Source organism: Nerophis ophidion, linkage group LG03 (genome assembly GCF_033978795.1).
Source record: "Nerophis ophidion isolate RoL-2023_Sa linkage group LG03, RoL_Noph_v1.0, whole genome shotgun sequence".
In the NCBI taxonomy this organism is placed as follows: domain Eukaryota; kingdom Metazoa; phylum Chordata; class Actinopteri; order Syngnathiformes; family Syngnathidae; genus Nerophis; species Nerophis ophidion.
The window spans coordinates 3,327,695-3,345,323 of record NC_084613.1 but is presented as its reverse complement, the minus strand read 5'-3'; the positions used below and the strand labels follow the sequence as shown (position 1 = coordinate 3,345,323).

At 39.9% G+C, this 17,629-nt stretch overlaps 1 protein-coding gene across 1 annotated transcript in view; it reads left to right on the top strand.

Annotated features, from left to right (window-relative positions):
* sos2 (son of sevenless homolog 2 (Drosophila)) overlaps window positions 1–17,629 on the top strand; it is an 82,231-nt gene that overhangs the window by 19,020 nt on the left and 45,582 nt on the right. The window contains exons 2-5 of the mRNA XM_061893949.1: window positions 8,824–8,949; window positions 9,015–9,146; window positions 9,224–9,388; window positions 13,119–13,325. Coding sequence (XP_061749933.1) covers window positions 8,824–8,949; window positions 9,015–9,146; window positions 9,224–9,388; window positions 13,119–13,325 — 630 coding nt within the window. The remainder of the gene's footprint in view (window positions 1–8,823; window positions 8,950–9,014; window positions 9,147–9,223; window positions 9,389–13,118; window positions 13,326–17,629) is intronic.

Below are 17,629 nucleotides of genomic sequence, written 5' to 3'. Positions count from 1 at the left end.
AGCATATGTATAATTACCTCGTTATATTGTTTCACAATTGCAGATGCATTTGAGTATTAAATATTTTTATGTGCAAATTGATGGATAACTGGCTTTGAAATCATAAGTAAAGGTGACAAAGATATTTAACTATTTGTTTTTATCTGTACAAACATATTTTGTAATACAGTATATCATAATATAATATTTAACCCCAACTACAAATGTTGTAACTGTATAGGGGCGGATATTATAAGTTGTATTTCTTTCAGCTCCTTTTCATTCAGTATTATTATTATTATTAATATTATTATTATTATTTTACCTTAAATCATTGTTTTTCAACCACTGTGCTGCTGGTGACATATTGTCTGGTGTGCAATTTCACCATCATCAGTAACAATGGCAATATCAGGTCTTTTAAGCATTGTAAAAAAATGTATGTATATTTTTGCAAATCATTAATTATAATCCGCAAATAATGTTGTTGTTAAAAGCCTGTGCTGTCTGGAGATCGGCAGACTAACCATTTAATTAGCATTTAGTGACGCACGAATGGTTATGGATATAGTTTAAATTCATATCAAACAATTGCGTCAAGTATTTCATGAGAACGACTTTATATCGTCAATGCAAGCTACCGAGTTTCATTTTTAACATTTTCTGCTGGTGGTGAGCCTCGGGATTTTGTCAATGAAAAAAATATACCTTGGCTCAAAAAAAGGTTGAAAAACACTGCCTTACATGAATTAAGTAAAACAAACAAACACATATTTGGCATGATTGTATATTATTACAGTTTAAACGATATTGTGGAGAGGCGGATCCGACAGCGAGCCAAAATGGTGGCAAGGAGGCGGAGAATGCGGCGGAGAGGCGGGGCGTGCCGGGATCAACGCCGCAGACGGGATCAGGTGCGTGGACACAATCAACATATCTCCTCACATTGTATAAAAGGGGAGAAGGAGGCAAGATGGGGGGGGAGGAGTTGGAGAGGCTGCAGGAACGGATGAGGAGCGAAAGCGAGAGAGAACAGCGCACGAGAGACGATGACACGGCCGACTAAAGAGCGGACCGGAGAGCGAGACACGGAGGAGCGAGCAGTGGGAGCGACGACGGCGCAAAAGACTGCCTTTATTGAAAAATAAAAGAGTCAAACCTGCTCAAAGCATGTCCTTCCTGAGTGGTCCAGGGAACCCGAGCGGCGACAGGGAAAGTCGTCCACATTTGGCGCCCAACCTGGCTGGACCACCGACGATCCCCTGTCGCCGCTCGGGTTCCTTGGACCCCTCAGGAAGGACATGCTTTGAGCAGGTTTGACTCTTTTATTTTTCAATAGAGGCAGTCTTTTGCGCCGTCGTCGCTCCCACTGCTCGCTCCTCCGTGTCTCGCTCTCCGGTCCGCTCTTTCGTCGTCTCTCAAGCGCTGTTCCCTCTCGCTTTCGCTCCTCATCCCTTCCTGCAGGCTCTCCAACTCCTTCCCCCAAACCATTTCTCCTCCTTCTCCCCTTTTATACAGTGTGAGGAGATATGTTGATTGTGTCCAGGTGCGCGACCCACGCACCTGATCTCGTCTGGGGCGTCGTTCCCGGCACGCCCTGCCTCTCCGCTCCGCCGCATTCTCCGCCTCCTTGCCGCCATCTTGGGCAGGGCTCCAGCGTGCCCTGCCCTGCTGTCGGACCGTCGGCTCCGCCTCTCCACAGATATGTATTTTCTTTTCTGTCAAAATTAGTAAAAAAAAAAAAAAAAAATTAAGCATTTTATTGAGACACATGTTTTCCAGGCTTTTTTTTTTGGGCCACGTGAAATGATGTGTGTTTGGAGTTTGTCACCTGTTTTACTGCGGTTTATCATTAACAAATAAAGCCTCCAGGTCAGCTTTTTACTTTTGATTCTTATGTGATTAACATTCAACATTTTCACTTTTTCTATGCCTTGATAACATCTAATAAGAAAATGTTTGGTGTGTGGCACTAATTATCCTTCAAAATGTTCAAATAGGCCATATTTTATGCGTTTTTTTTCGAATAAGATTTGTTCCCCGGGGCCAGACTCTGGACACGCCTGTCTGGAAATGATCATAAACAATGATTCAAAATGTGTCCTTAAAGTTAATTATGCAGAAAAGTAAAATGTATGACCAAAACCTAATTACACGCGACAAGTTCAAACCTTGTGTTTGTTCTTACAATATTTTTTTCATTGTATTCAAGATGAAGCGATGACAAGCAGGCACTCGGGAGGTCTCACTCTCTTTTGTTTCCCCCTACTCTTCATAGTTTTTGTGGTTTCATACCAATAAGTTTTGTGCACACTTTCTTCCTGCGTACCACACTGGCGGCTGGCGGTGGGTTGACACGTGTTGCGCGTGGACCTCTGTGGAGGAGGCCAACTATTCGCTGAATGGAATGCGAGGGAAACCCCCGTGGTTTTTGTGCCGTCGTGACTCACGACTCTCGGCGTCCTGTGGAATTTGGTCAAGTGCAGGCGGGCGTCTTATCTCATTTCCTCACTTCTGCTTTTAAATATACAGTATATATAAATATCTATGTGTAATATATATAATATGTATGTATGTATGGATATATATAAATATATAGATATACACACATATATATATATATATATATATATATATATATATATATATATATATATACATATATATATATATATATATATATATATATATGTATATATGTATGTATACATTGGGGATGCACCGAAATGAAAATTTGTGGCCGAAGCCGAATAAAACTTAAACGCTTGGCCAAAGGCCGAATACCGAATAATGAATGCAGTTTTTCACAATTTTTTTTTTATATTGCATAAATAGCTTAGAATACATTTTTAGACATGTTTTTCAAATAAAGTAATTTTTTTATTGAATATTGACATTGTTTTAATATTCCAGTAGCTTTTGCTTTTCCAAAAAAGCACAAAGTTTTTCATTTATATTAGGCCTTCAAACAAAACATGCATTTCAAAAAAAATAAAGTGCATTAAAGTGGATAAACCCACAACAAATGAATTATTGTCCTTTTGGCAAAAGTCTGCTTAGCCACAGTAGATATGCTAATAATGTAAACAGAAGGCTCAAGTAAATCTCAATAAGTGTGTGCTTGTAACCTCATACACTTATACAGGTAGCCTACACAACAGGCTAATAATGTAAACAGAGGCCCCACTAAATCTCAATAAGTGTGTGCTTGTAACCTCATACACTTATACAGGTAGCCTACACAACAGGCTAATAATGTAAACAGAGGCCCCACTAAATCTCAATAAGTGTGTGCATGTAACCTCATACACTTATACAGGTACACAACATATCCCAACGTCACTGCACGTTGGTTGATTGCGTCACCGCGTCAAAAAATTGCGTCACACGCCACTATTCGGCCTTGTTCTTAACTCATGCCACCGAAGGCCGAATGTGGCTTTTTTTGCCATATTCGGCCGAATATATTCGGTTACCGATTAATCGGTGCATCCCTAGTATATATGTATATATATATATGTATGTATTTATACCGTATTTCCTTGAATTACTGCCGGGTCAAACTCGTTTCGCAAAATAATTAGCATATGCCTCGAATTTCCGCCGGGTCAAACTCGTCACGTCACAAGTGACACTTCACCTGTCATCACTTTCAAAATAGAGGAGGCTGATTTCAATCATTTGAAATCGCATAAAGGGAAGAAGATTAAGAGCTATTCAGTAGGATTTAAGGTCCAAGCTATTGAATATGCTAAAAAGAACAGTAAGCAGATATTTTTTATTGATATACCGTAGCTGCGTGTGTCAAATATAAGTCATTAAATGACTCCCGCCTCCTGGTGGTAGAGGGCGGTAGTGATCCTTCTTGCGACAACTCGGCTGCAGAAGAAGTGACAACAAGCAGCGATCGTCTATTTTTTCCTCTCGCTTGCACTTTTAACATGGAGGATTACATATCTAAAATAAAACCATTTTCTAAACTGGACTTTCAATCGAAGCAGGAGGTAATAAAGGAAGATCTCCATCGAGACAGAGAGACTTTTAAAACTGAAGAAAGATAAGGAAGACTTCTATAAACAAGTTATCGATGCTTTTGATCAGAAGGAGCTGCACATAAATTTAATTTATAAGTAAAGGCAAGACCATAATACGTTTTTGTTTTATTAAATATGCTTTTCATGATGGTATCCTTACGTCACACTCAAATTTATAAGCACAGGCCTAAATTTACCGTATGCCTTTGGTAAGCGCCAAGTGAGAAGAGGTTTTGAAATAATTAGCGCCCCGGCGGCAATTCAGAAAAATACGGTATGTGTACACATATATATATACATATATATATATATATATATATGTCATGTTTGTTTCCAAGTAGTGCAGTATGCATCCAAATGATGTACAGAAACATGAACCAGGCCAACTTGTTTCTACCCCCAAAAGAAAAACCTGGTTGAAATAAATTGAAGCACACGACATAAGCGCGGCACTATTTGACATTCCTGTATTTCCTCGTTCATCACTTTTGTCTCAGCCAAGACTACTTGAAGCGGAGGGGACTTCCTGCACGGCGCCCGCGTCTCCACTCAGTCAGAGCGCAAGAATGCGCCGCACCGATGACGTTGGTGTTGACCTTTTTAACTCTTTGCTCGCATTCCTTCCTGCGGGGCCTGTGGTTTCACTTTTTTTTTTCCTTCTGGGCTCCACTTTGGTTTACGCATGTTTGTGTGCAGGCCTGTTTTGTGTCCACCTGCACGCATTCCTCGCCTTCTTTTTTCTGCTCAACCAACTGCATTCCTGCCAGAGGGCTCGGCTCCATTGACGGCAACTTTCTGTACCTCGCGCCTTCGGACAGCCACGCCCCCTTCCCTCTCGCTTTCTGCACCATAGGCCACGCCCTTTTATGTGCCCAATTGCTGGGATTTAAATGATGCAGTAAATGAACATGAGTGTTTCAGGTCAAACTAGGGTTGGGCAATATGGCTGAAAACTGCATCATGATACTGATGTACAGTCCTGGTCAAAAGTTTACATACACTTGTAAAGGACATCATGTCATGGCTGTCTTAAGTTTTTCAATCATTTTTACAACTCTTATTTTTCTGTGATAGAGTGATTGGAACACATACATTCAGGGAGTTTGGTTCTTTTATGAATTTATTATGGGTCTAATGAAAATGTGACCAAATCCACTGGGTCAAAAGTATACATAAAACAATCGGTTGGGGACGTCTCTGCACCTGCTGACCTTTCTTTGCTCGGGGTGGTCTCCTGCTGGCACCACTATGGACTGGACTCTCACACTATTATGTTAGATCCACTATGGACTGGACTCTCACTATTATGTTAGATCCACTATGGACTGGACTCTCACACTATTATGTTAGATCCACTATGGACTGGACTCTCACTATTATGTTAGATCCACTATGGACTGGACTCTCACTATTATGTTGGATCCACTATGGACTGGACTCTCACTATTATATTAGATCCACTATGGACTGGACTCTCACTATTATGTTAGATCCACTATGGACTGGACTCTCACGCTATTATGTTAGATCCACTATGGACTGGACTCTCACACTATTATGTTAGATCCACTATGGACTGGACTTTCACTATTATGTTGGATCCACTATGGACTGGACTCTCACGCTATTATGTTAGATCCACTATGGACTGGACTCTCACACTATTATGTTAGATCCACTATGGACTGGACTCTCACACTATTATTTTAGATCCACTATGGACTGGACTCTCACACTATTATGTTAGATCCACTATGGACTGGACTCTCACACTATTATGTTAGATCCACTATGGACTGGACTCTCACACTATTATGTTAGATCCACTATGGACTGGACTCTCACACTATTATGTTAGATCCACTATGGACTGGACTCTCACTATTATGTTAGATCCACTATGGACTGGACTCTCACACTATTATGTTAGATCCACTATGGACTAAACTCTCGCAATATAATGCTAGAACCACTCGATGTCCATTGGACCGGTCGCCCAGGGGGTCCCCACATCTGTGGTCCCCTCCAAGGTTTCTCATTTTTATCCCATTGGGTTGAGTTTTTTCTTACCCTGATGTGATATATGAGCCGAGAATGTCGTTGTGGCTTGTGCAGCCCTTTGAGACACTCGTGATTTAGTGCTATATAAGTAAACATGAATTGATTGAAACATTGAACAATGTTAATATTTGGTTACATGTCTCTTGGCAAGTTTCACTGCTATAAGATGCTTTTGGTCGCCATCCACAAGCTTCTGGCAAGCTTCTGCTTGAATTTTTGACCACTCGTCTTGACAAAATTGGGGCAGTTCAGCTAAATTTGTTGGTTTTCTGACATGGACTTGTTTCTTCAGTATTGTCTACTGTGGGAAGGCCATTCCAAAACCTTCATTCTAGCCTGATTTAGCCATTCCTTTACCACTTTTGACGTGTGTTAGGGGTCATTGTCCTGTTGGAACACCCAACTGCGCCCAAGACCCAACCTCCAGCCTGATGATTTTAGCTTGTCCTTAAGAATTTGGAGGTAATGGGAAAATAAAAAAGTATGATTGGGTAGATGATAGGTGATATTGGATAGTTTAAATATTGTATTGATATTGTTATACTGTCAATATCACTCACCATATATACTCTAAACCACGTAAGCCATGATATTACGCACCCTCGATCCCTCAGGCAGTACTGCATCAAAAAGGGACATTAGTGTGTAAAGGATTTCACCACATGGGCTCAGGAACACTTCAGAAAACCACTGTCAGGAACTACAGTTAGTCGCTACTTCTGTAAGTGCAAGGTAAAACTCTACTATGTAACGCCAAAGCCATTTATCAACAACACCCAGAAACGCCACCGGCTTCACTGGGGCCGAGCTCATCTAAGATGGACTGATGCAAAGTGTAAAAGTGTTCTGTGGTCTGACAAGTCCACATTTCAAATTGTTTTTGGAAACTGTGGATGTTAGTGTCCTCCGGACCAAAAAAGGAAAAGAACCATCCGGATTGTTCTAAGCGCAAAGTTGAAAAGCCAGCATCTGTGATGGTATGGGGGTGTGTTACGGCCCAAGGCATGGGAAACTTACACAAAACCGTTAATGCTGAAAGGTACATACGTGTTTTAGAGCAGTGGTTCTCAAATGGGGGTACGGGTACCCCTGGGGGTACTTGAAGGTATGCCAAGGGGTACGTGAGATTTTTTTTTAAATATTCTAAAAATAGCAACAATTCGAAAGTCCTTTATAAATATATTTATTGAATAATACTTCAACAAAATATGAATGTAAGTTCATAAACTGTGAAAAGAAATGCAACAATGCAATATTCAGTGTTGACAGCTAGATTTTTTGTGGACATGTTCCATAAATATTGATGTTAAATATTTCTTAGAATGAAGTTGATGAATCCAGATGGATCTCTATTACAATCCCCAAAGAAAGCACTTTAAGTTGATGATTACTTCTATGTGGAGAAATCTTTATTATGATTGAATCACTTGTTTATTTTTCAACAAGTTTTTAGTTATTTTTGTATCTTTTTTTCCAAATAGTTCAAGAAAGACCACTACGAATGAGCAATATTTTGCACTGTTATACAATTTAATAAATCAGGAACTGATGACATAGTGCTGTATTTTACTTCTTTATCTTTTTTTTTTCAACCAAAAATGCTTTGCTCTGATTAGGAAGTACTTGAATTGGGACAGCATGGCGCAGTGGAGGAGTGGCTGCGCACAACCTGAGGGTCCCTGGTTCAATCCCCACCTAGTACCAACCTCGTCATGTCCGTTGTGTCCTGAGCAAGACACTTCACCCTTGCTCCTGATGGGTGCTGGTTAGCGCCTTGCATGGCAGCTCCCTCCATCAGTGTGTGAATGTGTGTGTGAATGTGTAAATGTGGAAGTAGTGTCAAAGCGCTTTGAGTACCTTGAAGGTAGAAAAGCGCTATACAAGTACAACCCATTTAATCAATAAAATGTTCAGAGGGGGTACATCACTGAAAAAAGGTTGAGAACCACTGTTTTAGAGCAACATATGTTGCCATCCAAGCAATGTTATCAAGGACGCTCCTGCTTATTTTAGCAAGACAATGCCAAGCCACGTGTTACAACAGCGTGGCTTCATAGTAAAAGAGTGCCGGTACTAGACTGGCCTGCCTATAGTCCAGACCTGTCTCCCATTGAAAATGTGTGGTGCATTATGAAGCCTAAAATACCACAACGGAGACCCTGGACTGTTGAACAACTTAAGCTGTACATCAAGCAAGAATGGGAAAGAATTCCACCTAAAAAGCTTAAAAAATGTGTCTCCTCAGTTCCCAAACGTTTACTGAGTGTTGTTAAAAGGAAAGGCCATGTAACACAGTGGTAAAAAAGCCGCTGTCCCAACTTTTTTGCAATGGGTTTCTGCCGTTAAATTCTAAGTTAATGATTATTTGCAAAAAAAATGGAACATTAAATATCTTGTCTTTGCAGTCCATTCAATTGAATATAAGTTAAAGGATTTGCAAATCATTGTATTCTCTTTTTATTTACCATTTACACAACGTGCCAACTTCACTGCTTTTGGCTTTTGTAGTTTCCATCTGTGACGGTGCACAGCTGTTATTAAAACCTGTTCAATCTTGCCGTGCTGACGTCTTTTAAACGTGACCTGATCCTAGGGGGAGGGGGGGGGGCACCAGATGTTGATGACCGCATCTGACACATGCCCCCATGACATCATCTTTGTGGTTCTGGAGGGGGGCGGGTTTGCATGTGGCACGCTCAAACCTGGCATAAGAAAAGTGACACTGACGTACTTGCTGTGGTCCGTTTAGGTGCAGAAGCAGGTCCATCCCAACCTCCTGGCGAAGGAGGACGCCCTGCAGCACATCGAGGAGCTGATCCTGCAGCTGCTCAACATGCTGTGCGTGGCGCAGCCTCGCTCGGTGCAGGACGTGGAGGTAAACGCTCGCCCCTCACACCTAGCAACGCGGCGGGAACATCCTCTCCCACTTTTTGTCTCCAGGAACGAGTCCAGAAGACTTTCCCCCACCCCATAGACAAGTGGGCCATTGCCGACGCTCAGTCGGCCATCGAGAAGCGAAAGAGGCGGAACCCCTTACTTCTCCCCGTGGATAAAATACACCCGCTGCTTAAGGTTTGGAAGACGCTGCTCCATCGTCACCAAGCATCCCGGAATCATACACAACTTTGCCTCTTTGTCTTACCCCGCAGGAAGTCCTGGGCTACAGAGTGGACTACCACGTGTCTTTGTACATCGTGGCCGTTCTGGAGTACATATCGGCGGACATTCTGAAACTGGCGGGCAACTACGTCGGCAACATTCGGCACTACGAGATCAGCCAGCAGGACATCAAAGTGTCCATGTGTGCAGACAAGGTACACCTTTTAAAAAAACATCTAGGGAAGACATGCACCTGGGGATAGGCCCCTCCCACCTCCAAAGACATGCACCTGGGGATAGGTTGATTGGCAACACTAAATGGGCTCTAGCGTGTGAATGTTGTCTGTCCGTGTTGGCCCTGTGATGAGGTGGCGACTTGTCCAGGGTGTACACCGCCTTCCGCCCGAATGTAGCTGAGATAGGCTCCAGTAAATAAAATATAAAACTAGAAACAGCCCACAGGCTACAACCAGCATGCATGTCTATAGAAAGGCTTTTTTAAAAAGATGGGTTTTTAAGCCTTTTTTAAAAGCATCCACAGTCTGAGGTGCCCTCAGGTTGTCAGGGAGAGCGTTCCACAGACTGGGAGCAGAAAGCCCGGTCTCCCATTGTTCGAAGCTTTGTCCGTGGAGGTTGGAGGAGGTTAGCCTGTATGGAGCGGAGGTGTCGTGTGGAGGATTTGGGGGTGAGCAGTTCCTTGAGGTATAGGGGGGCATTTCCATGGAGGCACTGGTGGGTTAGTAGGGAGATTTTGAATTCAATCCTGAAATGATGGGGGGGGGGTCGCAGCTTCCTGCAGGGTCGTTCCCCCAGGAAGGCAGACGGACTACTTGGGAAATGGCATTTAGGTAAAAACATGATTTAATTTAAACTAAAAAAAGATACAAACAAAAATCGCTCACAGTGGAGGCACAACTTGGGCTAAGGAACAAAGCTAACGCATAAACAGACTATGAACTTACTTGGCATGGCATGAAGCACGAAACTATGGCAAGGCATGAAACAAGTCAGCACAGAGCATGAAAAGATAACATTGACGCCAGGGCGACTGACTGGCAAAGACGAGCTTAAATACTGCCTCTGATTAGTGCTCGGGAAGCAGGTGAGTGGGTATTTTGTCATGAGTAACCAAGGAAACCAGACAAGGGAGTGGAAAAAAACAGGAACTTAAAGAGTCCAAAAGACAAACAGCACATGGCCAAACAAAAACATGATCAACAGACATGACATTTGATTTATTATTGGTTAGCTTCAGAATAACAATGTTATGAAAAAGAATAAAAGACTCATTATACTCTAAAAATGTTGGTCTTACTTAAAAATGCACACATTTAGTTGTATTCAGTGTTAAAAAATATGATATGGCTCTCACGGAAATATATTTTGAAATATTTGGCTTTCATGGCTCTCTCAGCCAAAAAGGTTCCTGACCCCTGATCTAGAGATTTAAAACTTGAATAATAATACAAATAATAATACTAAATAATGACTCATTTTTAACATTTTATTTTTACCAAAACCCTGAGTGGAGGCCTAAATGTATATTTTTTATACATATATTGGATTGTTTTTAAAAATAAATGCTTTGATTTTTCAGTGTGCGGCCCTCAGTGGAAAAAGTTTGGACACCCTTGGTCTACATCAACTTCACATCTATCCCTCAATTTTTATTTTTTTTTGTTTGTTTGTTTTCTGCCCTTTTTGTCAAAGAAAACTATGTTTTTTTATGGCAAACACAACATATGCACACTCTTCCACAAAAAATATTTTTCAAAGTGGAATATTGGATGTGAAGTAATGGGAGACTTGAATAAGTCAATAATTCATAAAGACATTCATTTTGATTCAATATTATGTTTTGAGCAATGACACTTTTAAAGAAAAAAGAAACAGCTTGGTTTTATTCGTCAACATCGCAAATTTTTCTAAATTACATTTCACCTGTAAGCTTTTTTTATCCCACTTTTGTTATGTTTTTGTTTATTTGAATAGTGTTTTTAGAATGTGCCGTGGGCTTATAAAACATTAGCCGGGATAGCTGTCAATAATTCATAAAAACATTAATTTTAATTCAATATTATGTTTTGAGCAATGACACTTTTAAAGACAAAAGAAATAGCTTTGTTTTATTCGTCAAAATCGCAACTTTTTCTAAATTACATTTCACCTGTAAGCTTTTTTTATCCCACTTTTGTTATGTTTTTGTTTATTTGAATAGTGTTTTTAGAATGTGCTGTGGGCCTATAAAACATTAGCTGGGATAGCTGTCAATAATTCATAAAAACATTAATTTTAATTCAATATTATGTTTTGAGCAATGATACTTTTAAAGAAAAAAGAAACAGCTTTGTTTTATTCGTCAACATTGCAACTTTTTCTAAATTACATTTCACCTGTAAGCTTTTTTTATCCCACTTTTGTTATGTTTTTGTTTATTTGAATAGTGTTTTTAGAATGTGCCGTGGGCTTATAAAACATTAGCCGGGATAGCTGTCAATAATTCATAAAAACATTAATTTTAATTCAATATTATGTTTTGAGCAATGATACTTTTAAAGACAAAAGAAACAGCTTTGTTTTATTCGTCAACATTGCAACTTTTTCTAAATTACATTTCACCTGTAAGCTTTTTTTATTCCACTTTTATTATGTTTTGGTTTATTTGAATAGTGTTTTTAGAATGTGCCGGGGCCCTATAAAACATTAGCCGGGATAGCTGTCAATAATTCATAAAAACATTAATTTTAATTCAATATTATGTTTTGAGCAATGATACTTTTAAAGAAAAAAGAAACAGCTTTGTTTTATTCGTCAACATCGCAACTTTTTCTAAATTACATTTCACCTGTAAGCTTTTTTTATCCCACTTTTGTTATGTTTTTGTTTATTTGAATAGTGTTTTTAGAATGTGCCGTGGGCCTATAAAACATTAGCCGGGATAGGTGTCAATAATTCATAAAAACATTAATTTTAATTCAATATTATGTTTTGAGCAATGATACTTTTAAAGAAAAAAGAAACAGCTTTGTTTTATCCGTCAACATTGCAACTTTTTCTAAATTACATTTCACCTGTAAGCTTTTTTTATCCCACTTTTGTCATGTTTTTGTTTATTTGAATAGTGTTTTTAGAATGTGCCGTGGGCCTATAAAACATTAGCTGGGATAGCTGTCGATAATTCATAAAAACATTAATTTTAATTCAATATTATGTTTTGAGCAATGACACTTTTAAAGAAAAAAGAAACAGCTTTGTTTTATTCGTCAACATTGCAACTTTTTCTAAATTACATTTCACCTGTAAGCTTTTTTTTATCCCACTTTTGTCATGTTTTTGTTTATTTGAATAGTGTTTTTAGAATGTGCTGTGGGCCTATAAAACATTAGCTGGGATAGCTGTCAATAATTCATAAAAAACCTTAATTTTAATTCAATATTATGTTTTGAGCAATGACACTTTTAAAGAAAAAAGAAACAGCTTTGTTTTATTCGTCAACATCGCAACTTTTTCTAAATTACATTTCACCTGTAAGCTTTTTTTATCCCACTTTTGTTATGTTTTGGTTTATTTGAATAGTGTTTTTAGAATGTGCCGTGGGCCTATAAAACATTAGCTGGGATACCGCACGTGATGGCGTGATAATAAACAAAACACTGGAGGAAAGACATAGTTGATCAAAAAACTAAACGGAGTTTTGACCTGAAAAAGGAAGGGTCGGTAAAAAAAAAAAACCCCCAAAAACTCTGCGTCCCTGCGCAGATTTACAGAAATACGCGTCCTTTCTGATTTCACCGCGTAAAAAGACATAAAAAGTGCGTTAACGCCAACACTGCTCGGTGATACTGGGAATTATGCTATCGATCCTAATCCAGTCTAAAACTGGGCTTTACTTTGTCGACGTGTTCTAAAGAGTTGACCTCCTCTGTCTCCGCGTGGCCATCCCAGGTGCTGATGGACATGTTCGACCAGGAGGAGGACATCGGCCTGATGTCGCAGTGCGCCGACGAGCCCTCGTCCTCGGGCGAGCTGACGTACGACGACCTGGTGAGGCTGGAGATCGCCGAGGAACGCCAGTACCTGCGCGAGCTCGACCTCATCATCAAGGTGTTCCGCCACCACTTCCTGTCCAACTCCAAAATCTTCACACCGCAGGTAAGAAAAAGCCAGTGCCATCGCGAACATGAGACAGCTTAGAGGCTCAGCCGCTCCTTTAAATAGGGCTTAACTAACCCTCGACTTTTCAGCTGAGCTCGATTACAAAGACATTTATACTAAATCCCGTGTAAGCGCACTAAAGGATTACATGTGTGATCTGCTGACTGCTAAGAAAAGGAACCCAAACAAGACCCCGCAGCCATCTTTCACTGTTGGGAAGAGAAAATGGAAAGTTGGGCTCTCAGGCTGTGGCTTTACATATTTGGGCTTATTTGAGTAATTTGTGGCAGTACTTGGAATGGAATGTGGAGCGTGTTTTTATCTTGAGGTGGGTAACGGCATTTGCAGGCTCGTATAACACCAATCATGTCGGCTGATGATTATATTGACAGTGAAACCTCTATACATTGGTTCTTGAACAGGGTTCGGAAATCGAAAAGTTCATATTGTGAAGCAAACTTCCCCAAAAGAAAGTATTTAATTATGAATAATAGATTCAAGTAAACGCAACAAGGAGGTGTCAAATCAACTACCTCTTATTAACAAGCCAAAACGACAACTGTTCTGTATGCGCGTGCACACAGAAATCCCTTTGGTGCCCCCACAAGCAATCAGAAATCACACAATGCCTTAATTTTAGCAACCATATTGCTACAGTAAAAAGTACGTAATAATAATACACTGTACATTAACATTCGCAAATAAACAGTTGACTAGAGCAGTGGTTCCCAACCTTTTTTGGGGCGGCATAGCTCGGTTGGTGGAGCGGCCGTGCCAGCAACTTGAGGGTTGCAGGTTCGATTCCCGCTTCCGCCATCCTAGTCCCTGCCGTTGTGTCCTTGGGCAAGACACTTGACCCACCTGCTCCCAGTGCCACCCACACTGCTTTAAATGTAACGTAGATATTGGGTTTCACCATGTAAAAGCGCTTTGAGTCACTCGAGAAAAGCGCTATATAAATATAATTCAGCTGAGATAGGCGCCAGCGCCCCCCGCGACCCCAAAAGGGAATAAGCGGTAGAAAATGGATGGATGGACACTTCACTTTTTCAGCGATGTACCCCCTGTGAACATTTTTTTAATCCAAGTACCCCCTAATCAGAGCAAAGCATTTTTGGTTGAAAAAAAAGAGATAAAGGAGTAAAATACAGCACTATGTCATCAGTTTCTGATTTATAAAATTTTATAACAGTGCAAAATATTGCACATAGTACCACTCTTTTTAAGTCTTGTCTTTCAGGCACATTATTATTACTAGAATTCCATCATTATTATTATTACTACAATATAATCATCATTATTATTATTACAATATCATCATCATTATTATTATTACAATATCACCATCATTATTATTTAAATTATATTTATTATTATTGTTATATCATTAGAATATCATTATTACAATATCATTATTATAATTAAATCATCATTATTGTTATATCATTACAATATTATTATTACAATATCATTGTTATTATAAGTGGTAGAAAACGGATGGATGGATGCATTATTTTTTAGAATATTATTATATATAAGGGACGGCGTGCCGCAGCGGTACAGTGGCCGTGCGCAACCCAAGGGTCCCTGGTTCAATCCCCACCTAGTACCAACCTTGTCATGTCCGTTGTGTCCTGAGCAAGACACTTCACCCTTGCTCCTGATGGGTGCTGGTTAGCGCCTTGCATGGCAGCTCCCTCCATCAGTGTGTGAATGTGTGAATGTGGAAGTAGTGTCAAAGCGCTTTGAGTACCTTGAAGGTAGAAAAGCGCTATACAAGTACAACCCATTTATCATTTATTTATATCACATTTGTAGTGGTCTTTCTTGAACTATTTGGAAAAAAAAGATATAAAAATGACTAAAAAGTTGTTGAAAAAAAAACAAGTGATTCAATTATAAATAAAGATTTCTACACATAGAAGTAATCATCAACTTAAAGATCCATCTGGATTCATCAACTTCATTGTAAACATTTCTTCACAATAAAATAAATCTTTAACATCAATATTTATACAACATGTCCACAAAAAATTAAATTGTAAGCATTTAAAATATAACTTATATACATCCATCCATCCATCCATCCATTTTCTACCGCTTATTCCCTTTCGGGGTCGCGGGGGGCGCTGGCGCCTATCTCAGCTACAATCGGGCGGAAGGCGGAGTACACCCTGGACAAGTCGCCACCTCATCGCAGGGCCAACACAGATAGACAGACAACATTCACACACTAGGGACCATTTAGTGTTGCCAATCAACCTATCCCCAGGTGCATGTCTTTGGAAGTGGGAGGAAGCCGGAGTACCCGGAGGGAACCCACGCATTCACGGGGAGAACATGCAAACTCCACACAGAAAGATCCCGAGCCTGGATTTGAACCCAGGACTGCAGGAACTTCGTATTGTGAGGCAGACGCACTAACCCCTCTGCCACCGTGAAGCCCTTATATACAGTGTATTTATATTTTTTATGAGATTTCTTGTTTTGTTGGACTTATGTAGAAGCAGATGTCAACATGGGCCCAATATTATCTTTAAGTAGTATTATTAGTTTTGTGGGTTCTTCCGAGGATGTTGTAGTCGTAATGATTTGTGCAGTCCTTTGAGACATTTGTGATTTGGGGCTATATAAATAAACATTGATTGATTGATTGATTGAAGTTACTAGCAGTTTTGTCTTTGTTTTCTTCCTAGGAGCAGTTTTGTCTGTGTTTTATTCCTAGGTGGCGCTAGAGCGCAATTTTTAGTTTTGGGGTTAGGTTTTTTTATTAGATTGCAATTTTTGCCAGTCCTGATGTGTGTGTCAAGTTTGGTGAGTTTTGAAGCATTTTAAGGGGGTCGAATTACAGCTCAAAGAGGCAAAGGTGAGTCCTTTTACAAAACTTTAGTTTTGAAGGGGGAATTGCAAACTTCCTGTTGATTTTTGCTGAAGGATGTCTGTGTATTAAATCTAGGTCTAAGTGAGACCTACATAGAGGTTTTTGTTTCATGCCGCTACAACAATCCTACTGGAAGTTACAGGCAGTTTTGTCTGTGTTTTCTTCCTAGGGGGCGCTAGAACGCAACTTTTAGTTTTGGGGTTAGGTTTTTTTGATTAAATCGCAATGTTCGCCAGTCCTGATGTGTATGTCAAATTTGGTGAGTTTTGAAGCATTTTAAGGGGGTCGAATTACAGCTCAAAGAGGCAAAGGTGAGTCCTTTTACAAAACTTTAGTTTTGAAGGGGGAATTGCAAACTTCCTGTTGATTTTTGCTGAAGGATGTCTGTGTATTAAATCTAGGTCTAAGTGAGACCTACATAGAGGTTTTTGTTTCATGTCGCTACAACAATCCTACTGGAAGTTACAGGCAGTTTTGTCTGTGTTTTCTTCCTAGGGGGCGCTAGAGCACAACTTTTAGTTTTGGGGTTAGGTTTTTTGATTAAATCGCAATGTTCGCCAGTCCTGATGTGTATGTCAAATTTGGTGAGTTTTGAAGCATTTTAAGGGGTCAAATTACAGCTCAAAGCTGCAGAATAATAATAAAGAAAGAATAAAACGCTATAAATTCAATAGGGTCCTCTCTCCCAAAGGGTCATTCGGTCCCTAATAAAGATTTCTACAGATAGAAGTAATCATCAACTTAAAGTGCCCTCTTTGGGGATTGTAATAGAGATCCATCTGGATTCATCAACTTAATCCTAAACTTTTTTTCACAAAAAAAGAAATCTTTAACATCAATATTTATGGAAAAAATCTAGCTGTCAACACTGAATATTGCATTGTTGTATTTCTTTTCACAGTTTATGAACTTACATTCATATTTTGTTGAAGTATTATTCAATAAATATATTCATAAAGGATTTTTAAATTGTTGCTATTTTTAGAATCCATCCACTTTCTACCGCTTATTCCCTTTTGGGGTCGCGGGGGGAGCTGGTGCCTATCTCAGCTACAATCGGGCGGAAGGCGGTGTACACCCTGGACAAGTCGCCATCTCATCGCAGTATTTTTAGAATATTTTAAAAAAATCTCACGTACCCCATGGCATACCTTCAAGTACCCCCAGGGGTACGGGTACCCCCATTTGAGAACCACTGGACTAGAGGAAAGAAAGAAGCAGACAGAGGAGAATGTCTGCTTTGGCATATTTTTTTACAGAAAAGTCAGTTCTCATCAAAATTAAGTTAAGTTAAAGTAGCAATGATTGTCACACACACACTAGATGTGGTGAAATGTGTCTTCTGCATTTAACCCATCCCCTTGTTCACCCCCTGGGAGGTGAGGGGAGCAGTGGGCAGCAGCGGTGTCGCGCCCGGAAT